At 39.4% G+C, this 24,519-nt stretch overlaps 1 protein-coding gene across 5 annotated transcripts in view; it reads right to left on the reverse strand.

Annotated features, from left to right (window-relative positions):
- Positions 1-12,882: 12,882 nt before the first annotated feature.
- REV3L (REV3 like, DNA directed polymerase zeta catalytic subunit) overlaps positions 12,883-24,519 on the reverse strand; it is a 182,120-nt gene continuing 170,483 nt past the window's right edge. For all 5 annotated transcript variants that reach the window (XM_045865328.3, XM_045865329.3, XM_045865327.3 and 2 more), the window contains exons 29-32: positions 23,166-23,356; positions 21,818-22,064; positions 19,439-19,648; positions 12,883-13,994 (exon numbers count right to left, since the gene is read on the reverse strand). In XM_045865328.3, coding sequence (XP_045721284.1) covers positions 13,854-13,994; positions 19,439-19,648; positions 21,818-22,064; positions 23,166-23,356 — 789 coding nt within the window. In that variant the 3' untranslated portion in view covers positions 12,883-13,853. The remainder of the gene's footprint in view (positions 13,995-19,438; positions 19,649-21,817; positions 22,065-23,165; positions 23,357-24,519) is intronic.

Here is a 24,519-nt window from a genome sequence, read left to right on the forward strand (position 1 = left end):
ACCAGTTTGTTCCCCTCTGGTAACCAGCAGTTTGCTCTGTGTATTTAAGGGTCTGTTTTTTAAAAAGTCTTTATTTATTTATTTGACAGAGAGAGAGAGCGAGAGTGCGAGAGAGCAAGCACATAAGCGGGGGAGAGGTAGGCAGAGGGAGAGGGAGAAGCAGACTCCCCACAGAGCAGGGAGCCTGATGCAGGGCTCGATCCCAAGATCCTGGGATTGTGACCTGAGCTGAAGGCAGATACTTAACCAACTGAGGCACCCAGGTACCCCTAAGAGCCTGTTTTTTTTTTCACTCCTTTCTTTGTTTCTTACATTGTACATATAAGTGAAATCATATGGTATTTGTCTTTCTCTGACTCTGAAATATCACTTAGCATTATACCCTCTAGATCCATCCATGTCATTGCAAATGGCAAGATTTCATTCTTTTTTATGGCTGAATAATATTCCATTGGATACTTGGGCTGCTTCTGTAATTTATTTTTTATCTTTTTATTTTTTTACTTTATTATGTTAATCACCATACATTACATCATTAGTTTTTGATGTAGTGTTCCATGATCCATTGTTTGTGTATAACACCCAGTGCTCCATTCAGTACGTGCCCTCTTTAATACCCATCACCAGGCTAGCCCATCCCCCCACTCACCTCCCCTCTAGAACCCTCAGTTTGTTTTTCAGAGAGTCCATAGTCTCTCATGGTTTGTCTCACCCTCCGATTTCCCTGCCTTCATTTTTCCCTTCCTACTATCTTCTCTTTTTTTTTTTAACATATAACATATTATTTGTTTCAGAGGTACAGGTCTGTGATTAATCAGTCTTACACAATTCACAGTGCTCACCATAGCACATACCCTCCCCAATGTCTATCACCCAGCCACCCCAGCCCTCCCACCCCCCATCACTCCAGCAACCCTCAGTTTGTTTCCTGAGATTAAGAATTCCTCATATCAGTGAGATCATATGATACATGTCTTTCTCTGTTTGACTTATTTCACTCAGCGTAATACTCTCCAGTTCTATCCACATCATTGCAAATGGCAAGATTTCATTCCTTTTGATGGCTGCATAATATTCCATTGTATCTATATACCACATCTTCTTTATCCATCCATCTGTTGATGGACATCTTGGCTCTTTCTATAGTTTGGCTATTGTGGACATTGCTGCTATAAACTTTGGGGTGCACGTACCCCTTTGGATCACTACATTTGTATCTCTGGGGTAAATACCCAGTAGTGCAATTGCCGGGTCGTAGGGCAGCTCTATTTTCAATTTTTTGAGGAACCTCCATACTGTTTTCCAGAGTGGCTGCACGAGCTTGCATTCCCACCAACAGTGTAGGAGGGATCCCCTTTCTCTGCATCCCCACCAACATCTGTCGTTTCCTGACTTGTTAATTTTAGCCATTCTGACTGGTGTGAGGTGGTATCTCATTGAGGTTTTGATTTGGATTTCCCTGATGCCGAGTGATGTTGAGCACTTTTTCATGTGTCTGTTGGCCATTTGGGTGTCTTCTTTGGAAAAATGTCTGTTCATGTCCTCTGCCCATTTCTTGATTGGATCATTTGTTCTTTGGGTGTTGAGTTTGATAAGTTCTTTATAGATTTTGGATACTAGCCCTTTATCTGATATGTCATTTGCAAATATCTTCTCCCATTGTGTCGGTTGTCTTTTGGTTTTGTTGACTGTTTCCTTTTCTGTGCAAAAGCTTTTTATCTTGATGAATTCCCAATAGTTCATTTTGCCCTTGCTTCCCTTGCCTTTGGCAATGTTTCGAGGAAGATGTTGCTGCGGCTGAGGTCGAAGAGGTTGCTGCCTGTGTTCTCCTTTAGGATGTTGATGGACTCCTGTCTCACATTTAGGTCTTTCAACCATTTTGAGTCTATTTTTGTGTGTGGTGTAAGGAAATGGTCCAGTTTTATTCTTCTGCATGTGGCTGTCCAATTTTCCCAACACCATTTGTTGAAGAGACTTTTTTCCATTGGACATTCTTTCCTGCTTTGTCGAAGATTAGTTGACCATAGAGTTGAGGGTCCATTTCTGGGCTCTCTTTTCTGTCCCATTGATCTGTGTGTCTGTTTTTGTGCCAGTACCATACTGTCTTGATGATTACAGCTTTGTAATAGAGCTTGAAGTCCGGAATTGTGATGCCACCAGCTTTGCTTTTCTTTTTCAACAATCCTCTGGCTATTTGGGGTCTTTTCTGGTTCTATACAAATTTTAGAATTATTTGTTCCATTTCTTTGAAAAAAATTGATGGTATTTGATTGCATTAAATGTGTAGATTGCTCTAGATAGCCTTGACATCTTTGCAATATTTGTTCTTCCAATCCATGAGCATGGAATGTTTTTCCATTTTTTTGTGTCTTCCTCAATTTCTTTCATGAGTATTTTATAGTTTTCTAAGTACAGATTCTTTGCCTCTTTGGTTAGATTTATTCCTAGGTATCTTATGGTTTTGGGTGCAATTGTAAATGGGATCGACTCCTTAATTTCTCTTTCTTCTATCTTGTTGTTGGTGTATGTAAGAATGCCACTGATTTCTGTGCATTGATTTTATATCCTGCCACTTTATTGAATTCCTGTATGAGTTCTAGCAGTTTTGGGGTGGAGTCTTTTGGGTTTTCCACATAAAGTATCATATCATCTGCAGAGTGAGAGTTTGATGTCTTCTTTGCCGATTCGGATGCCTTTATTTCTTTTTGTTGTCTGATTGCTGTGGCTAGGACTTCTAATACTATGTTGAATAGCAGTGGTGATAGTGGACATCCTTGCCGTGTTCCTGACCTTAGGGGGAAAGCTCTCAGTTTTTCCCCATTGAGAATGATATTTGCTGTGGGTTTTTCATAGATGGCTTTTATGATATTGAGGTATGTATGCTATATGCCTATCTGAAGAGTTTTGATCAAGAAAGGATGCTGTACTTTGTCAAATGCTTTTTCTGCATCTACTGAGAGGATCATATGGTTCTTGTTCTTTCTTTTATTAATGTATTGTATCACATTGATTGATTTGCGGATGTTGAACCAACCTTGCAGCCCAGGGATAAATCCCACTTGGTCGTGGTGAATAATCCTTTAAATGTACTGTTGGATCCTATTGGCTAGTATTTTGGTGAGAATTTTTGCATCCATGTTCATCAAGGATATTGGTCTGTAATTCTCCTTTTTGATGGGGTCTTTGTCTGGTTTTGGGATCAAGGTAATGGTTGCCTCATAAAACGAGTTTGAAAGTTTTCCTTCCATTTCTATATTTTGGAACAGTTTCAGAAGAATAGGTATTAATTCTTCTTTAAATGTTTGGTAGAATTCCCCTGGGAAGCCAACTGGCCCTGGGCTTTTGTTTGTTGGGATTTTTGATTTTTGATGATTGCTTCAATTTCCTTAGTGGTTATGGGTCTGTTCAGGTTTTCAATTTCTTAGTTCAGTTTTGGTAGTTTATACATCTCTAGGAATGCATACATTTCTTCCAGATGATCTAATTTGCTGGCATAGAGTTGCTCATAATATGTTCTTATAATTGTATTTCTTTGGTGTTGGTTGTGATCTCTCCTCTTTCATTCATGATTTTATTTATTTGAGTCATTTCTCTTTTCTTTTTGATAAGTCTGGCCAAGGGTTTATCAATTTTATTAATTCTTTCAAAGAACCAGCTCCTAGTCTCGTTGATCTGTTCTACTGTTCTTTTGGTTTCTATTTCACTGATTTCTGCTCTGAACTTTATTATTTCTCTTCTCCTGCTGGGTTTAGGCTTTATTTGCTGTTCTTTCTTCAGCTCCTTTAGGTGTAGGGTTAGGTTGTGCATTTGAGACCTTTCTTATTTCTTGAGAAAGGCTTGTATTGCTATATACTTTCCTGTCAGGACTGCCTTTGCTGCATCCCAAAGATTTTTTTTTTTAATTTTTTATTGTTATGTTAATCCCCATACATTACATCATTAGTTTTAGATGTAGTGTTCCATGATTCATTGTTTGTGCATAACACCCAGTGCTCCATGCAGAACGTGCCCTCCTCAGTACCCATCACCAGGCTAACCCATCCTCCCATCCCTCAAAGATTTTGAATAGTTGTGTTTTCATTTTCATTTGTTTCCATGAATTTTTTTAATCTTCTTTAATTTCCTGGTTGACCCATTGATTCTTTAGTAGGATGCTCTTTAGCCTCCATGTATTTGAGTTCTTTCCGACTTTCCTCTTGTGATTGAGTTCTAGTTTCAAAGCATTGTGGTCTGAAAATACGCAATACCAATCTTTTGGTACCAGTTGAGCCCTGATTTGTGACCTGGGATGTGATCTATTCTAGAGAATGTTCCATGGGCACTAGAGAAGAATGTGTATTCTGTTGCTTTGGGATGGAATGTTCTGACTGTGAAGTCCATTTGGTCCAATGTGTCATTTAAAGTCTTTATTTCCTTGTTGATCTTCTGCTTAGATGATCTGTCCATTTCAGTGAGGGGGGTGTTAATGTCCCCTACTATTATTGTATTGTTGTCGATGTGTTTCTTTGCTTTTGTTATTAATTGGCTTATATAATTGGCTGCTCCCATGTTAGGGGCATAGATATTTACAATTGTTAGAACTTCTTGTTGGATAGACCCTTTTAGTATGACATAGTGTCCTTCTTCATTTCTTATTACAGTCTTTGGTTTAAAATCTAATTTGTGTGATATAAGGATTGCCACCGCAGCTTTCTTTTGGTGTCCATTAGCATGGTAAGTGGTTTTCCATCCCCTCACTTTCAATCTGGAGGTGTCTTTGGGTCTCAAATGAGTCTCTTGCAGACAGCATATCGATAGGTCTTGTTTTTTTATCCAATCTGATAGCCTGTGTCTTTTGATTGGGGCATTTAGCCCATTTAATTCAGGGTAACTATTGAAAGATATGAATTTAATGCCATTGTATTGCCTGTAAGGTGACTGTTACTATATATTGTCTCTGTTCCTTTCTGGTCTGTGTTACTTTTAGGCTCTCTCTTTGCTTAGAGGGCCCCTTTCAATATTTCTTGTAGGGCTGGTTTCGTGTTTGCAGATTCCTTTAGTTTTTGTTTGTCCTGGAAGCTTTTTATCTCTCCTTCTATTTTCAATAACAGCCTAGCTGGATGTAGTATTCTTGGCTGCATATTTTTCTCGTTTAGTGCTCTAAATATATCATGCCAGTCCTTTCTGGCCTGCCAGGTCTCTGTGGATAGGTCTGTTGCCAATCTAATGTTTCTACCATTGTAGGTTACAGATCTCTTCTCCCAGGCTGCTTTCAGGATTTTCTCTTTGTCTCTGAGGCTTGTAAGTTTTACTAGTAGATGTCTGGGTGTTGACCTATTTTTATTGATTTTGAGGGGGGTTCTCTGTGCCTCCTGGATTTTGATGCCTGTTTCCTTCCCCAAATTGGGGAAGTTCTCTGCTATAATTTGCTCCAGTATACCTTCTGCCCCTCTCTCTCTTCTTCTTCTGGGATCCCAATTATTCTAATATTGTTTCGTCTTATGGTATCACTTATCTCTCAAATTCTGCCCTTGTGATCCAGTAGTTGTTTATCTCTTTCTCAGCTTCTTTATTTTCCATCATTTGGTCTCCTCTATCACTAATTCTCTCTTCTGCCTCCTTTATCCTAGCAGTTAGAGCCTCCATTTTTGATTGCACCTCGTTAATAGCATTTTTGATTTTGACTTGGTTAGATTTTAGTTTTTTTATTTCTCCAGAGAGGGTTTCTCTAATATCTTCCATGTTTTTTTCAAGCCCAGCTAGTATCTTTAAAATCGTCATTCTGAACTCTAGTTCTGACATCTTACTAGTGTCCGTATTGATTAGGTCCCTGGCAGTCGGTACTGCCTGTTGTTCTTTTTTTTGAGGTGATTTTTTCCATCTTGTCATTTTGTCCAGAGGACAATAGATGAATGAGAGAACACAATGCTAACAGGGTAAAAACGACCCCAGAAAAATATACACTAAACAAATCAGAAGAGACCTGAAACCAGGGGAAAAGAAAGAAAGAAAGAAAAAAAAAAAGAATATGATCAAATATGATCAGCCTGGTGCTTAGATCAGTGCCACACACTAGATTTTGGGCATATTTTGGTCTGTTAGAAGAAAGTGCCTCCCAGAATTTTAAAGAAAGAAAAGCTTATATATATACAAAAATAAGGGTAAATATGATGAAGGGATAGAATATGATTGTAAAGATGAAAATTATAAAAGATTTTATAAAAGGAATTGATAAGATAGGAAGTTGGTTGAAAAAAGAAAGAAGAGGAATTAAAAAAAAAGAAAAAAAAAAGGGAGAGAATGTGATCAGGCAGGAGACTAGAACAAAGCCATACACTAGAGATTTACGGTATATTTCGGTCTGTTAGAAGAAACTGTATCCCAAAATTTTAAAGAGAGAACAACTTATATATATACCAAAAATAAGGTTAACTACTATGAAGGGATAGAATATGACTCTAAACATGAAAAATAAAAAAGATTAAAAAAAAAGGGATTGATAAGATGTTGGTTGAAAAAGGGAAAAAGAAAAATTCAAGAAAAAAAAGTTAAAAAAGAAAAAATTAACTTTGAAAGACTAAAGCATCATGGGAAAAAAAACCATGGATTCTATGGGCAGTAGTCCCCTAGCGCTGGAGTTCTGCTGTTCTCATTGATGGGTAAACTTGGTCTTGGCTGGCTGTTCTCGCTGATCTTCTGGGGGAGGGGCCTGTTGCTGTGGTTTCCAAATGTCTTTGCCGGAGGCGGAATTGCCCTGCCCTTGCCAGGTTGGGGCTAAGTAATCTGCTCGGGTTGCTCTCCAGAGCTTTTGTTCCCTGCGAGCTTTCCGTACAGCTTTGGAGGCGGAGAGTGAAAATGGCGGCCTCCCAATCTCCGCCCCAGAGGAGCCGAGAACTCGGGGCCCCGCTCCTCAGTGAGCCCCCAGAGAAAAGCAGTCAGTCACTCCCTTGTCCCCGGTCTCCGGCCGCACTCCGTGCTCACCCGACCTGTGACCGCGCGTTTCTATCTCTGGCACCCGACTCGGTGTGGAGTCTCCAAACCCAGCAGATCCCTGCGGTGCGCTCCCGCGCGGCTCCTCCCGGGGGAGGAAGGTGAGTCTCCCCGGATCTGCCGCTTGTTGGGTCCCTGCTGGAGGAGCAGTGGCCTGACTGTGCCACGGATCACGGTTTATGGCAACCCCGAGCTGAGAGCCTGGGCTCCGTCTCTGCAGCCGGCTTCCCTGCTCCGTTACCTGGGAGCTCTGCCGCACTCAGGCACCCCCGGTCTTTCTGTGACCCCAAGGGTCCTGAGACCACACTGTCCCAGCAAGGGTTCCACCCCCTGCTTAGCCACTGGAGCGAGGTCCCTCAGCGGAGCCAACTTCTAAAAGTTCCGATTTTGTGCTCCGCAGCTCTATCACTTGCCAGAAGCGGCTGACAGAGGTTCCTCCCCCGCTGTCTATCCTCCCGAATATCGCCTCGGATTCACTTCTCAGCACGTCCTACCTTCCAGAAAGTGGTCGCTTTTCTGTTCAGAGAGTTGCTGCTTTTCTTTTCTTCGATCTCCTGTTGAGTTCGTAGGTGTTCAGATTGGTTTGATCCCTATCCAGCTGAATTCCTGGGACCAGATGAAATCCAGGTGTCCTACTCCTCTGCCATCTTGCTCCTCCCCCTGCTTCTGTAATTTGGCTCTTGTAAATAATGCTGCAATAAACATAGGGGTGCACATATCTTTTTGAATTAGTGTTTTCATATTCTTTGGGAAAATACCCAGTAGTGGAATTACTGGATCATATGGTAACTCTGTTTTTAACTTTTTGAGGAACTTCTATACTTCCACAGTGGCTACACCAGCTTGCATTCCCACCAACAGTGCACGAGGATTCCTTTTTCTCTACATCCTTGTCAACACTTGTTGTTTCTTGTGTTTTTGATTTTAGCCATTCTGACCGGTGTGAGGTGATATCTCATTGTGGTTTTGATTTGCATTTCCCTGATGATTAGTGATGTTGGGCATCTTTCCATGTGTCGGCCATCTGGATGTCTTCCTTGGAGAAATGTCTGTTCATTTTTTCCTGCTCTTTTTTTAAATTTTAAAATTTTAAAATTTTTAATTTTTAAATTTTTATTTAAATTTTTTTTTAAATTTAAATTCAATTAATTAACATATAATGTATTATTTGTTTCAGGGGACTTCTGCCCTTCTTTAATTGGATTGTTTTTTGGGTGTTGAGTTGTATAAGTTCTTTATAAATTTGGATACTAACCTTTGATGGGATATGTCACTTGCAAATATCTTCTTCTATTGTGTAGGGTGCCTCTTAGTTTTGTTGATTGTTTCCTTTGCTGTGTAGAAGGTTTTTATTTTGATGTAGCCCCCATAATTTATTTTTGCTTTTGTTTCTCTTGCCTCACGAGACATATCTAGAATGATTTTGCCATGACCATTATTGGAGAAATTACTGCCTGTATTTGTCTTCCAGTATTTTTATGGTTTCAGGTCTCATATTTAGTTCTTTAATCCATTTTGTGTTTATTTTTGTGTATGGTATAAGAAAGTGGTCTAGTTCATTCTTTTGCATTTTGCTGTCCAGTTTTCCAACACCGTCTGTTGAAGAGACTGTATTTTTCTCATTGCATATTCTTGCCTCCTTTGTAGAAGATTAATTGACCATATAATTGAAGATTTATTTCTGGGCTCTCTCTTCTGTTCTATTGATCTGTGTGTCTATTTTTGTGCCAGTACCACACTGTTTTGATTACTACAGCTTTGTAGTATGTCTTATAATCTGGGATTACAATACCTCCAGCTTTGTTGTTTTTGAAGATTGCTTTGGCTATTTGAGGTCTTTTGTGGTTCCATACAAATTTTAGGGTTATTTGTTCTAGTTCTGTGAAAAAAATGCTATTGGTATTTTAACAGGGATTGCATTAAATCTGTAGATTGTTGTGGGTCGTATGGCCATTTTAACAGTATTTGTTCTTCCAATCCAAGAGCATGAAATATCTTTTTATTTGTTTGTATCATCTTCAATTTCTTCCATCAGTGTTTTATAGTGTTTAGAGTACAGGTCTTTTACCTCCTTGGTTAACTTTATTCCTGGGTATTTTATTATTTTTGGTTCAATTGTAAATGGGATTGTTTTCTTAATTTCTCTTTCTGCTCCTTTATTATTAGTGTATAGAAATACAGTGGATTGCTCTATATTGATTTTGTATCCTGCAACCCTTACTGAATTCATGTATCAGTTCTAGCAGTCTTTTGTTGGAGTCTTTAGGGTTTTGTATATATAGTATCATGTCACCTGCAAATAGTGACAGTTTGACTTCTTCCTTACCAATTTGGATGCCTTTTATTCCTTCCTCTTGTGCGATTGCTGAGGCTAGGACTTCCATACTATGTTAAAAAATAGAGGTGAGAGTGGACATCCCTGTCTTATTTCTGACCTTAGGGGAATTGCTGTTAGTTTCTCACCAGGTGGGCATTTTAAACCCTTCAATTCACTGTTATTTATCGGTAATCTAAGGGTGTTATGCTGGTGGTGGGTTATGTTGGGGAGCACATCAGACATGATCTCTGACTTCATGATATATAGAATTTAATGGAGACACTGATATCAAATGTTGGCACACACAATTAACTGTAATTATTGGGACACCTGGGTGGCTCTGTCAGTTAAGCATTTGCTTTCGGCTCAGGTCATGATCCCCGTGTCCTGGGATCGAGTCCCACACTGGGCTCCTTGACTGGCGGGGAGCCTACTTCTCCCTCTGCCTGCTGCTCCCCCTGCTTGTGCTGTCTCTCTTTGACAAATAAATAAATCTTTTAAAAAAAACAAACAAACCTGTAATTATTATGAGCCAAAGAAACACACAGTGATATGGGAATGTAGACTTGGCTTTTGGTGTTTTGCACCTTGGCAGGGTGTGGGGCAGAGGGTCTCACCTCATTGTTGAGGATGCAGACTGCCAGTTAATTCCCCTGTTCTTCGTGGTATATGTAGTCCTGCCCCCATCAGTGCCCAGTGTCTCCAAGTTCAGTGCCCCTCTGGTTCTCATTTGCTATAGAGTAAGACTAACTGTATGGGGGTGGGCGTGGTCACCTATGTATGTGGAGTCAGGGTGGTCTGTTCACTTTAAATAATTGGTTCCCACCTGGGGTCTTCTATTCCTAAGCTTTCTGGAGTTCGATAATGCTGCCTTTCTCTTCCTTATTTTTGGGTTCATCCTACAGGAGAGGAAGAGGCAAAAAACCCCACAAAAACCAAAAAACCAAAAAACCAAAAACCACTGTCATTACTTATCTGTCTTTCCCAATAGATTGACACACACGTGAGGACACTGGATTACCTTGGTATCTCTAGATGAGCAAAATGTGTGGCGTCTCTTAGGTGCTCAGTGAATATTTATTGAATAACTAATACTTTACATCTGTGTGACTTTTTGCATCCACTCCTATTCCCGTTCATAAAGCCTGTATCACGTGATCAGGGCAGGTGGTATTATCCTGTCTTCAAAGAATGATTGTTTTTAAACTTCTTGATCTCTATGACCAAATGAGTGGCCTTTCCAAAGTGTTGCATTCGCAGTAGCAATTATGGGGACCGGGGCCTGGGTCTCCTTACTCCCAGCCCACTGTCTCCCTGGAATCTGCCCGTCCTTCCCCCCAGTAGAGGCACTGTGATGGCAGCAGTAGCAAGTGCAGCTAAAGGCTCAGGCGGTAAGATGGTATTTGGATTTAAAAATGCCTCCTCTCTCCCTGGTCACATGCTCTCCTCCCCAAATAGACACAGAAACCTCATTTTATAAGTCTGAGCGTTCCTCAAGATGTTTGCTCTGTAAGCCACTCTTGGAGCTTGGCCCAAGTGACAAGAGAGCTTATGGGAATGGACAAGGCAACAAGACAGACACAGCGGATTCCGTGCCGTCTTAGGACTTCCTCCTCAGACCTCAAATGCTAGAGACGGTCCATGACTAATTTCCTGTATAAAGCCACTTATTAAGCAGAACTCTGGGGCATTAGTGGTATTAGATTTCATTCATGTCTGTGAAACCCCAAATGGCTCAAGGCCACGTCTCATCGTATCAGGGGCGTCGGATGAGGTATCACGGGGAGCACTAGTGGGGCGCACAGGCTGACTGTCCTCCAGGTCTGGCTGAGACGGACATATGTAGCCCCAAAATAGCTATTGTGCTCTGCTGCCTTCTCTCTCCCCCCTGTTCGTGGCAGAGCCCTGATGTCATTTGTAGTCAGGCTTTTTACTTTATAAAATCAAGTATGTGAATATCTTAAGAAATACTATTCTGAAGTGGAGAAGTGAACTTACAAGCTTATTTGATAGGCCCTAAAAGAATATCCCTGTAGTTCAGTTATTATGAAAATGAGAAGATGGAAAGATCAAGATTACAGAGCTGTAAGAATTTACCGGCATAAAATCTAGCTCTGCAAGAGAATTTTAGGTCATCAGGGCAGCACACTTGGTGGCGGGGACTGTGTACCTCCTGAGACTCATGGCAAGGGGCCTGTGACCCCCGGGCAGGGCCGAAGAGTCCAGACTCTCTGGGTGGCCTGCTCCAGCCCTGGCAGGACTATTCCGTCTAAAGTTCTGTAACTGCTGTGTTCACATTTTTATGTCCTGACCTTCTTCACAGACCTAGAAAATTGGAAGTTCATACAGAACTGAATATTACAAGTTCAGCATTTGCCTGTTTCCCACCGTTGACTGGGACCTCTATGGGGTTGGGACAGAGAGACAGTTGTAAGTAACTCTTGTTAATACTTTACATCTAAGGAAAGGCACGGTGGGAAGTGGGCAGAATGAGAGAAAATGATGTTTTAACAAACTTAAGGGCATGTTTAATGACATTCTCTCTCCAGCATTACTCAAATAGCTTTTCTTTTTGTGGTCTGGGTGAAAAACTATGAATAGCTGATTAATAGTTTTGAAAAGGCAGGGAAAATGATTATGAAAGTATGCTGCAAGCTTCTTGCAAAATTTTTTTTTTGGTCAAGTCAGTCCAAGTTTCAACACAGGTGACACTGAAACAGCAAATGAATCTCATTAAAAGGCAGTTAGGCTGCAGACTCTGAGGATGGTGTTCCAAGGGATGTACTTCCTACGAAAAGGGAACCCGAGATTATGGGAAGAGTGTAAAATGGAGCCAGTTTTGGGTCCTCGTGGTTTGATAACCATTTGTTAGTTTGGATGTGTTCAATTATAAAGAGCTGGAGAACAGTTATTCTGTTGAGAATACCGTATCTGGTTACTATGGGAAAGCTGATGTAAGTGGGAGTCCTGCTAGCACAGAACTTAGAAAAGACAGAGAAAAGTTTACCAATGACTGCCATGCAAGGGTAATAGAATCCCAATTCTGAGGGCCAGCCCCAGCCTCCCAAATAAACAAAAAAGTCCTTCAAAGTGGGGTTCATCTCTACAGAACTTAGGGGAAATATGTGCAGAAACAGGATTTGTAGCTCTGTGATTCCGTATTTACCATCTCATTTTTAGAAACGAATCCCCCCGCAGTATTTGGAAGTCCTGATTTGGCAATGGAAGACCTATTTCTGGTATACAACCAGATGAGCTTTCTATGTTAAAATAAGAACTGCTTTCTATTGAAAAAATGGGCAATTTTAAAAAAGGAATAATGTAATTAATTATTGCTTTCCCTCTGGAAAGTCCTGGCTTCACCATTAATTGTATCTAAGTGAAAGTGTACACAGAAAATCTACTAACAAACAAGTAGATTCTTGTAACTATAAAAGGATGAGAGCTGAATTTTTTCTAGACTACTTTTTTTTTTATCCTCAAGTTTTGGGTGGGGGAATTTGCGGCATCAATTAAAATGACCATATTAAAATTCAGAAAAGAGTAGGGTAAGATGTAACCAACAGAGGGAGATAATTAATAATCACACTGCCGTATTTCATATTTTATTCAACTTTAATATGGTTTCCATTAACTTTTTAAAACAAAATGATTTCCAGTTTAGAAAACAATGCACTGACCACATAATTCCTTTTTCATTTTATACAGTTATACAAATATTCTAAATACACATTTTGTGTTCAAGATGATGGCAAATAAGATTAACTGTACAGTACATAAGGAAAGAAAATATTTTAAGCATATTTAGAAGCAATAGAAATGTCTATACAAAACAAGCAAAAATGGAATAAAATTTATTTTTAAAGTATTGCAACAGGCCCACAGGTTTGTAACAAAAATGTCTTTGCACAGTTCCTCACAATGCCCCAGGAATAGCTAAAGCAAGACAGCGGTTTTAGAAAATAACGTTTCAAAATGCTACACATGGTACTATTGTTTGCACAGTTCGATCAAAATAACAACTCTACTCTGAGTCAAGCAAAACCTAGAGGAAATATACCTAACAACTTGAAAATCATTTGTATAAAATTCATTGCACATTATTTTACTCAGTTGTTTGAAAAGTAAAAAAGTGTATTTACAAAATATTTCGCAGTCAAAATTATAAAGTGAATGAGTATCTCTAAGTAACACGTCTTGATACAGACAGTTCAAGGGAAACACACGAATGGTTTTTTTTTTTTTTTTTTTTAAAGAGGTTTTCAGTGCTCCTTCCACAGGGAAGTAAGTATCATCTACTCAAATGGATTTACAAGATGTTACACATACTGGAGCAAATTCAACACATACGTTATAAAAGGATGAAGAATTTGTACATTGTAAGAAGTGAGCTATTCAGAGATCAACAAGTACAATTTTTAATTCAGTTAGCATAAAGCCTTCAGTCTTCAGATAAGAGACAGTGAACATACTTGACTCGATGAAAGTTGAGAAAGCACCATGCACAACAGTTTAGTGGTAAACACTGAAAAAAAAATAGCACCTGGAATTCTGTGATATTGACAATTTAAAACTGGTCTAGTAATTGCCGCAGATATGGTGCCTTGGATAATTCTCTATTTACTCGGGAGAGTTTGAAAAGTACTGGGCAGTTCAGAGAAACACACGGGATATGTCGATCAAAGCACCCTGTACAGTTCTTGCATATCTGAAAGTATAAGAGGAATACATAAAACAATAGGAAAGTCCCTATGTATATGTGTTAACAACAAACTTGTATAATCCCTCCTCTCTGACCCACCATAGATTACTGGCAGACATATGAGACTTCAGACATTACAGAAAGTTTCACTAATTTTCATCTCTGAAGCCTAGCCTACCCTAATGGATATTACAGGTTACCCGTGAACAACACAGATTTGAACTGCACAGGTCCACTTCTATATGGATTTTTTTCCCCAATAAACTCACAGTACACTACTATAAATGTTACAAAATTCTTACAAGGAAGCTCAAGTTTTTCTCTAATTTATGATTTTTGTTCTCTAGCTTACTTTAAGGATACAGTATATAATCCATGTAACATACCAAATAGGTGTTAATCAACTGTTATCAGTAAGGCTTCCAGTCAACAGTAGGCTATTAGTAATTAAGTTTTTGGACAGTCAAAATTCCTATGTGGGTTTTTGACTGGGAGGGGGGTAGTTACCCCAACCCCTATGTTGTTCAGGGTCAATGGTATATTAAGATCCACGAATAAGCGACCCAATTACCATTAAAGACTGTCTTTTAAATGAGCTATAAACACTATTTTTTTCAAATTACTCAGATTTATCTTTTTAGGTGCCAATAATAAAAAAGTGATCCATTTTCTTATTCCAGAAGAGAAAGTGCCAGTACGGAAAAAACCCCAAAAGATATTAATTAGAAAGTAGTAGTCTAGACCAGTTCTCATACCTTGCTATACATGAACTTAAAATTAAAAGTGTACTGACACCCGAGCCCCATCCCAGACCAATGAATCAGAATCTCCAGGCAAAAGAGCCTAAGGATGTGTACTTTTTAGGGCCCCCAAGTGATTCTGATGTTTAATAAGATTTGACCGAAAGAAAAGTAATAAGGCAATTTTTAACAGAGGAGAAGCATTTATGTCTTAATGATCAGATTTTTAACAAAGTCTCAGGTCACATATATGTTAAAAAGATTATAAAACATGAAAAACATTAAAAAAATTAAAAAAGGTATTAAATGTGGACCCAAGGATCAAGCAAATACAGACTGGATTTTTTATTTGAATACTGTATCCAAGTGATTTACAAAATGGATACCAAACAGCTGCCTCTACTCTAGATGATCTTCTAAGAGAAATCAAACTGCTTTAGTTAATTCTCAGATCTGTATCTCAAAGAGCTTCTGTTTTAGAGATGTCTCAACATTTTTGTTCTTTGCCCCAGTATCTTCCAGTCAACTGAAGGGCACGTTTTCCTGAGCAGAATGGTTACTGTATTCAGAATTATAATACTGTCCAAGCAAACTGCTGAGAAACTGTGTACTTACTCAGCGTGCTCTCGGAAGACTATGCTGTTCACCAAGGAGCCTCTGCCAGGAGGCTCCCATCTCTTCCCAAATACAGAGCTTCTGTATTACAGCTATGTGTCAGGTGCTGGGCAAACTGATCAATATTTATGCACTCTATGTGCCTGATAAGCCAGGATGGAATTATTTGCCTCTTTAAATTTAACTCAGTTTTTAGTTTCAAGATCCATTACTGGTGATTTAAACCCTGGAGCACTATAGCTCAATTCAGCTTATGTTTAAAACTTGAAACACTACAACCTGGATACTTACTTTTTAGCTCATAAGGAGGCAGACATTCAAAAAAAAAAAAAAGTCTGCTTTAGTCTTTCTTTTTGCTATCCTTTGAAAATTTTTGAAAAAATAAGAAAGCTGATCAGTTGCTTATTTCATTTTCACTCTTTCATGTTTATTATTAAAAGTGTTTAAGGTGGGGCGCCTGGGTGGCTCAGTTGGTTAAGCGACTGCCTTCGGCTCAGGTCATGATCCTGGAGTCCCGGGATCGGGTCCCGCATCGGGCTCCCTGCTCGGCAGGGAGTCTGCTTCTCCCTCTGACCCTCCTCCCTCTCATGTACTCTCTCTCTCATTCTCTCTCTCGCAAATAAATAAAATCTTTAAAAAAAGTGTTTAATGAATTTTTCTGAGATCAGATCTGCTATGGCTTTCTAAAATCTTGTGTGTAGTGTTTGTTTAAGAGAAAGTTAAAATTTCCAAGTGGAATGATCATTTTGTTTTCTGAGTTTATAATGAATTACTAGCTTTATAGCATTGTATTGATAAAATGTCTAATATTTCTAACTTCTTGAAATATATTAAGGCTTTTTAAAAAAAAGATATTATTTATTTGAGAGAGAGAGAGCACGAGCAGGGTGAGGGGCAGAAGGAGAAGCAGACACCCCATTGAGCTGGGAGCCCGATGTGGGGCTCGATCCCAGGACCCTGGGATCATGACCTGAGCCGAAGGCAGATGCTTAACTGACTGAGCCACCCAGGTGCTCCTTTTTAAAGCTTTCCTTACGGACTAACATAGGGTCGATTTTTTTTGATATTTGTTGTAACGCGTGAAAAGTGTATTCTATAATATCGGGTTTCAGAGTTTGATATATAATCATAAGGTCTACCATATGTTGTTTACATCTTCTCTAACTACTTTTTTGATCACTTGATTGTTCTTGGGCGGAGAAGCATGAAAATCTATTACTAATATTTGTTTCTGATTATATCTCCTATAATTTCTGCTTTATGAAAATTCCTACTGATTACTTAGTACACAGGGGACACACATTTTAATTCTCTTAAAAAATGCTTTAAAGTTTAAAATATCTTTTGAAAGATGATGAACCATCCTTATTTATAAACAGCATCCCTTCTTTTAAACTATTTCTATATGAAATAAGAACTAATCTTGACCGAGGGTTCTAGTTAAATAGATGGCACCGACTAGTGCGGTGTATGTTACTGAGGGCAGAAGACAGGAAGGTCCGGGGAAGAGACCAATCACAGCCTTTGACTTCAGTGTAGCTCTGGAGGTCCTGCTCACATTTGCGCCTTGTAATAGAAGCCAACAAGAGAATTTTCTATGAGGGTTGGTTGCTATCACCAGGGCAGCAACCTATAAAACAGAAGCTGGGAACATCCAGTGGACTTCAGTGGTTGCACCAACTAGAACCTTAAACTAATACAAAGTGGCTAAAAGTTGTTTGGTAATCACGCCAGTGACATACTGCTGTGCCTTCAGCAGGAAGCTGTTCATTCATTCAGATTTTTACAGACTACCCCCACGGGCTGGACTCTGCTCAGGCCCAGCCGTCTCAGCAGTGAGAGAGGGGCAGGGTCTCTATCCTCATTGGGCTCCTAGCTTTCTCGTGGGGGAAGACAGACCTACACCTCATCACAGTAAAGCAGAACAGGTTATGGCAGGAGCCCACTGCAGGGAAGGCTTCACCGGGTCTAGGGGTTCAAGCTGATTCCTTGTAGATGATGATTAATGGCGGTAGAGGAAAGCATTCCAGACAGAAGGAACAGGATTTCTAAAGGCCAGAACAGGGGAGAAATTAAAGTGCATTCATGGACCTAAAAGTGCAGTATGGCATGCATGGAGGGTCGAGTGTAATAGGGACAAGGGTAAGCAATGCTGATAGAGAGGAAGCAGGAAGGTGCCAGAATGGAGACAGACTTATAAAGCACACCTAAGGAGTCTGAATTTTATCAGAGAGAAAGAGAAAGCACCAGACTTGTACTTTTAAAATATAATTCTAGCTTGTGTTAAGAATGGAGTCAGTAGCGCCTGGGTGGCTCAGTCGGTTAAGCCTCCAACTCTTGATTTCGGCTCAGGTCATGATCTCAGGGTCGTGAGCTGGAGCCCAGTGTTAGGCTCTGTGCTCAGCAGGGAGTCTGCTGCTCTCCTCCTCCCTCTCCCTGTGCCCCCTCACCCCGCTCACACATGCACACTCTCTCTCTCTCAAATAAATCAATCTTAAAAAAAAAAGAATGGAAACAATGGCAGGTAGGAGGTTGTCGCAGGAGTTTAGGGGAGAGAGAATGGATGATAACAGAAGGGAAGGAGAAAAGTGAGGGTGTTTAAGAACTACTTAGAGGGTGGAAGGGGAGAGGGAAGAATCAGCTTATTTCAACAAGCTGGGCTTTCTGTGGTTGCATCAAAATAATCCTACCTTTACGATTCCACCATCCTTAATGAGATCTGTTTAATGGATTCTGGATGACTGGCCGTGCTCTCTAAAACTTAAGAATTTCCTGCCAGTACTAACTGCAGCAGTTAGAATGGTGCAGAGGAAATAGTCTGTGCTTTACCAACCCTTAATCAATCTTTATATAATATTCAAATTCTTAAGAGCCTTCTCTCTCCCTGTTCACCTTTGTGGCAGCTAAGTTTTACTGAGATTGTGGACTGACACTCTGTCTTGATTCAATAGCTTCTTTACCTTGAGGACAAGGTGCAGAGCCTGGCCTTCACATACTGGTTTGGACTACTTTAGGACTGTGAGGAATGATTGTATAAGAGAATTTACAACACTGGAGCTAGAGGGGCTTATAAAAGAGCATTCTGATAAAACAGGCCAAAGGACAAGGCCAATATTATGATGTCCAGACTAGAATCCTGATGTCTTTATTATCAGCATGATTCATTTTCCACTAACTCACACTACCTACCTCTTAATTATTTGGTTTTCAAACATTTCAATAACTTTATATATTGCTTTTCTAAAACAAGACAAAACAAACTCCACTCCAAAATTGTTTTCTCTAGCCTGAAAGCTAAAAATACAAAATATGATGGTATAAGATATAATCATTCCTTTAAGAAATACACTTTGTTTTTAAAAAATGTGCTAGATAATTTTTCTTCAGATTTCATTTTCCAACTTATTTCAAGAGATTTCTATTATTTCTGCTAGAATTCCCACATCTGAAAAATCATCTCTGCATGTCTGTATTCCAGCCAGCTGCTTATTAGCAGCTATTTATCAGCTGCTTATTAGCAATGTAACATAGGGCAAATTACTTAACCCCTCTGTGACAGTTTACTCATTTGTGACAGTTCTCTGGCACAGATTAAGACTCAATCATGTTAACTATTTTCTATCTGGACTCTCAGAACTGTGAGCCTTCCAAGTTTATTAGCAATTCTCTGACAATCAGATTTTTATGAGAATGGTATATAGATATGGTAGAGAAATTGGTACTTCCTTTTAAAAAAATACTATTATAAAAGAAATTGGGTAGAAGAACATTGTAGTTCTAAGTTTTAATAAACACAATACACTATTCCATAAAAACAAAAAATAAGTTATGAAACAATCAACTAAACTAAAAGGCAACCTATGGAAGAAGATATTTGCAAACGACATATCTGATAAAGGGTTAGTATCCAAAACAAGCCATCTGGTAATAATTTAGTTCAATTATGATATTTTTGATATTTTAAAAGTTTATTAACTTAGAATCTTTATTCCACTTCTCTCAGTTTTATATCCCAAACTATATCTCAAGTATTGATGACATTTCCCTAAAGAATCAGATTGTTTGGGGCTCTGGGTCTATCTAACAAGGTCATACCTTTACAAGTTGCTCCTTTTTACGTTCCAACTCTCGAATTTCTTGGTTGAGGATGACTGCAACATGCTGAGGTTGGCTCCGACATTTACTACAGATGCCATGCTGCGTCAGGTCATCACACACAGGACAGTGTAAAGTAGTGAAATATTGTGAAATAGTGCCTTTTCGCCCTTCAGGTTCACTTCGAGAGGAGTTGGTGGCTTTCTGGATCTATAAAAACATCAATTCAGAAATAAGTCTCAGGGAGGTGGGCTGAGAGATGAGTGAAATGGGTGATGTGGATTAAAGAGTACATTTATGTACATCATGATGAGCGCTGAGTAATGGATAGAACTGCTTAATCACTATTCTGTACACCTGAAACTAAACGAACACTGTATGTTAACTATACTGGAATTAAAGTAAAAAACTTAAAAAAAAAAAAGTCTGATCCAGCTTCACAGCAGAGCTGCTGTCCTGCTAATTACAGGTTTACGAAGGCATTATTTCATTCTAACACATAGTGAGTAGCTACTATGTGTCAGGGACTGTTCTAGATAATGGGGCTACAGAAATGAACAAAATCCTTCCTTTCACAGAACTTACATGTTAATATCATCAGATATATATATAGATAAATATATACACACACATATATACATATATATACACACACACATACATATATAATTTTTCTTTTTTTCCCTTTTCTTTTGGGGAAAAAAAATGGTCTCCTGTCACTCAGTTTTTTGGTTGAGATACATAGATGTATCATACAGGACACTGGAGATTAGAGAGGACAGTGGAAGAAATCCAGGATGAGAGTGGATACTGTTTAAGGCTACACAACTGGGCCAGGGAAACAAGGCAAGTAGAAGGTTAAAAATAACTTGTTAGGCAGTAGGGTGCAAAATTCAAGCAAGAGTAAACCTGGAACATTCCAAATGTAAAGATATATTTCACCTAAGCATTCTTCATTGAAAGTTAATACTGGTTTCAGAGATCTGTCTTCTGGTACTCTTTTGACACTGAAATAACATCATGTTATTATACCCTTGGTCTCCTCCTGGTATCTTTTAATCACTATTCATCAAAGTTATTATTAGGTTAGCCTCTTTTTTTTTTTTTTTTTAAAGATTTTATTTATTTATTTGACAGAGAGAGACACAGCGAGAGAGGGAACACAAGCAGGGGGAGTGGGAGAGGGAGAAGCAGGCTTCTCGCCGAGCAGGGAGCCCGATATGGGACTCGATCCCAGGACCCTGGGATCATGACCTGAGCCGAAGGCAGTCGCTCAACCAACTGAGCCACCCAGGTGCCCTTAGGTTAGCCTCTTAAAAATGCCATTGATTTAGCATTCTTGCTAATGAACTGAAAGTCATCCGAGCCTCTGGTGCAAAGCTGGGACGCAGCACGACAGACGGCGGCCAGCACAGCTTCAACCTCCGTTTCCTAGCTTATTCTTTTCCTTGAGGCCATACGTGCTTGTTGAGAAATCAAAAGTAATTTGAGGATCAACTTTTACTAGTTTGCCTGAATACCATCAGTCTTTCATAGCCTGAGACAATAGCAGATGACTGAGCAGATCCAATTCCGAACAGTAGATAAAAACTGCTCCTCTCTGAGACTCACGTCTCCCAGATGATTATCTGATCACAGACTGCTCCTTCAGGCTGCCAGTGAGTTAACTAACAGTTCAAGCAAAACTCCCTTGGCCAAGATTCCAAGTTCGAGGTTTCACTTTAGTGTGTGTGTGTGTGTGTGTGTGTGTGTGTGTGTATATATATATATATATATTTTTTAAAGGTTTTATTTGACAGAGAGAGACACAGTGAGAGAGGGAACAGAAGCAGGGGGAGTGGCAGAGGGAGAAGCAGGCTTCCCACTGAGCAGGGAGCCCGATGCAGGGCTCTATCCCACTGGGATCATGACCCAAGCTGAAGGCAGATGCTTAACGACTATTATGCCCCTAGCATAATGTTCTTTTAACATTAGTCTTTAGTCTGATTTCTTCAGCACTATTTCTAGATACTACATACTATATACTATATATATTTCTTAAACACACATTTTGAAGGAATTTTTGCTCTCCTTCATTTCTTTTTATTAGCTGGTTTATTATGGCTTATTTTTTAGTTAAGTGTTTATCACTGAAATAGTGCAGAATTTATTTTAATATTCTATAATTTGGCCAATGTGACAGAAGCTGGGAAGGTGTTTGCAGAAAACTTAAAAGTTTCTTTTAGGAAACCAGAAGACTGTGGCACCTTTGCCAGTTTAGGATAACAGAGCATCTGTGTTGCCTCTCATAGCACATAAATAAAATCTTTAGTTCTACTGGAAATTGCAAGTGAATTCTCTCTACAGTCATAGCATAGGTATACTATTTGGTAGGCTTACCCTTGGTAATTCATGATACCAGTTGAAGACATCAATACCAATAAGTGAGAAGATTCTTGCCAGAGGTGGCAGGATTTGCTTGGTGATATAGTAAGTGGCATTCAGTCTCAGAGTCGGGTCCTGCAGCACTTCCGCTGGGCGCCTCACCAGCTGGATAAGTGGTACTCCGGGGGTCCCATAAATGATAACGTACGGCACTCGCTCTCCAACTCGAGGCTCAGAGCGCCGATCATAAGTAAGCATTTTCCTATTTAAATCCACATAAATATTCATTCAAAAACTGTTATGGAGGCATCTTACCAGAAAATTAAATGAGAATTAAACAATTATGAAACCATGAGAATACAAGTGGTACCTCTATGTTACAGTTACAACTTTTTTTTTTTTTTAAGATTTTAAAATTTATCATTAGGGAAAGAGACAGAGATTGAGAGAGAGAGAGAGCATGAGCCAGGGGAGAGGCAGAGGGAGAAGCCGACTCCTGGCTGAGCCAGGAGCCCGATGTGGGGCTCGATCCCAAGACTTGGAGATCACGACCTAAGCTGAAGGCAGATGCCCAAACATCTGAGCCACCCAGGTGCCCCAGAGTTACAACTTTTGAGAGCTATATACACTGGACTTAATGAGCACCAAGCAGACATAATGTAACAGTTTAAAACTTACTCTATAGGGGCACCTGAGTGGGGCTCAGTTGGTTAAGAGTGTGCCTTCGGCTCAGGTCATGATCTCAAGGTCCTGGGATTGAGCCCCGCTTCGGGCTCCCTGCTCAGTGGGGAACCTGCTTCTCCCTCTGCCCTTCCTCACCCTACTGCTCGTGCTCTTTCTCAAATAAAATCTTAAAAAACAAACAAACAACAACTTACACTGTAAATCATTGCTAACTGAAAAACAACATGAGTTGCCAGATATCAACTAGCTTAAAATGTTTTCTATCTCCAAAGAGTAAGAACTATCATAAATCTAACAGTGAAAGAGAAGAGAAAATTTAGCTGGTTAGATGATTGGATTTTAGAATGATACCATTTGGTATCATTCTAAAGTGCTTTGGTAGACCCATATTAAGGACTACCTAGTGATTTTGATGTGGAAAAACAACAATTCAAGCTCTGTACCAGATTATAATTTCACTGAATGTAGTAGTTTCTCAAGGGAAGCCCAAAAGAGGAGTTCCTTCTTCCTCTTCAGAGCTTACAAAGTATGGGAGAGCATCTATTTACCTTTAGTGAGGCTTCATCTGGGCAGGTGAAGAAACTGCCTGTGGACTAGCTGTCTTCATCTATGCCAAACCACTCAGAATCCCAGGACTACACTTGCTGATACTGAGTTCTGCTGTGCTGTGCATCATTACCTTGTAAGCTCCAGGGCTGGCACACAAGCTCCAGGTTTATAAGAGGAACTTCCTCTGTATTCCTTGGCAAAGATAAAATCTTGGATGCTGGCTTTTCCTTCCAGAAGCTTCATACATTGTCGCTGAACATACTGTTTAATTAAACTTATATCTCTTGTTTCAAATAGCAGCTTTAGAGAACGCTCAAGTATCTTAAAAAAAAAAAAAGGATATGTTTATAAAAATATCCCCTAGTACATTTCATCTTTGTTATATTTTCAGTTATGTAACTACTGGGTAATTTGCCATTTACCTAAACAATCTACTCTATAGTAACTGGATAGTAAAAATGATTAAAAATTGAAAAATATTTTGGAGATCTTATATAGCTTGCTATTTCTAAAAACAGAGTATCAGGTAGTTTGAGGAAAATCATACCAAATAACATGCAAATAAAACATTTGCTATGTAATGAGTAACATGAAATACTTAAGCACAAAAAGCCAGACATGATTTCATGTATTGTTTTGTTTTTTTTTTTTTATTTGAGAGAGAGAGAATGAGAGACAGAGAGCATGAGAGGGAGGAGGGTCAGAGGGAGAAGCAGACTCCCTGCCGAGCAGGGAGCCCGATGTGGGACTCGATCCCGGGACTCCAGGATCATGACCTGAGCCGAAGGCAGTCGCTTAACCAACTGAGCCACCCAGGCACCCCCGTGTATTGTTTTTTATTTGCCTGTTATAGACTCAGGTGGACAGACAGAAGTTTGTCATATCATCAAGCAGTGAAATAAAAATCAGTCTTTTGCTTTTTCATAGTGTCAACAAATATATATTAATTGTGATGGAATTTTCTATGCTGGAAATATTTCTGATATGCAGTGGATTTATGTAGTGGATTGAATTTAAATTAGTTCTAGGTTAAAGTTCTGTATCTTATTATGAATCCTGGAACCAATGCATATTTACTCACTTAGTTTGCTAATTTGGCTTAAGTACAATTCTACCCTTGGAGAAAGAATGCATTGGATGATATCTCTTCAGAAACTAGTATTAAATAATATCTCAAATTCATATAACGTTATATATATAGCATAATATACTGACTGACATTGACAACAATCTATTGTGCTTTTTATGCTCTTATAAAAATCAGTGGGTAGAATACGATCCAGCAATTGCACTACTGGGTATTTACCCCAAAGATACAAATGTAGGGATCCGAAGGGGTACGTGCACCCCGATGTTTATAGCAGCAATGTCCACAATGTCCAGGCAAACTGTGGAAAGAGCCAAGATGTCCATCGACAGATGAATGGATAAAGAAGATGTGGTATATATATACAATGGAATATTATGTAGCCATCAAAAGCAAT

Source organism: Mirounga angustirostris, unplaced genomic scaffold, assembly GCF_029215605.1.
Source record: "Mirounga angustirostris isolate CCGP_5_RB_7025 unplaced genomic scaffold, mMirAng1.0.hap1 SCAF_8, whole genome shotgun sequence".
Lineage (NCBI taxonomy): Eukaryota > Metazoa > Chordata > Mammalia > Carnivora > Phocidae > Mirounga > Mirounga angustirostris.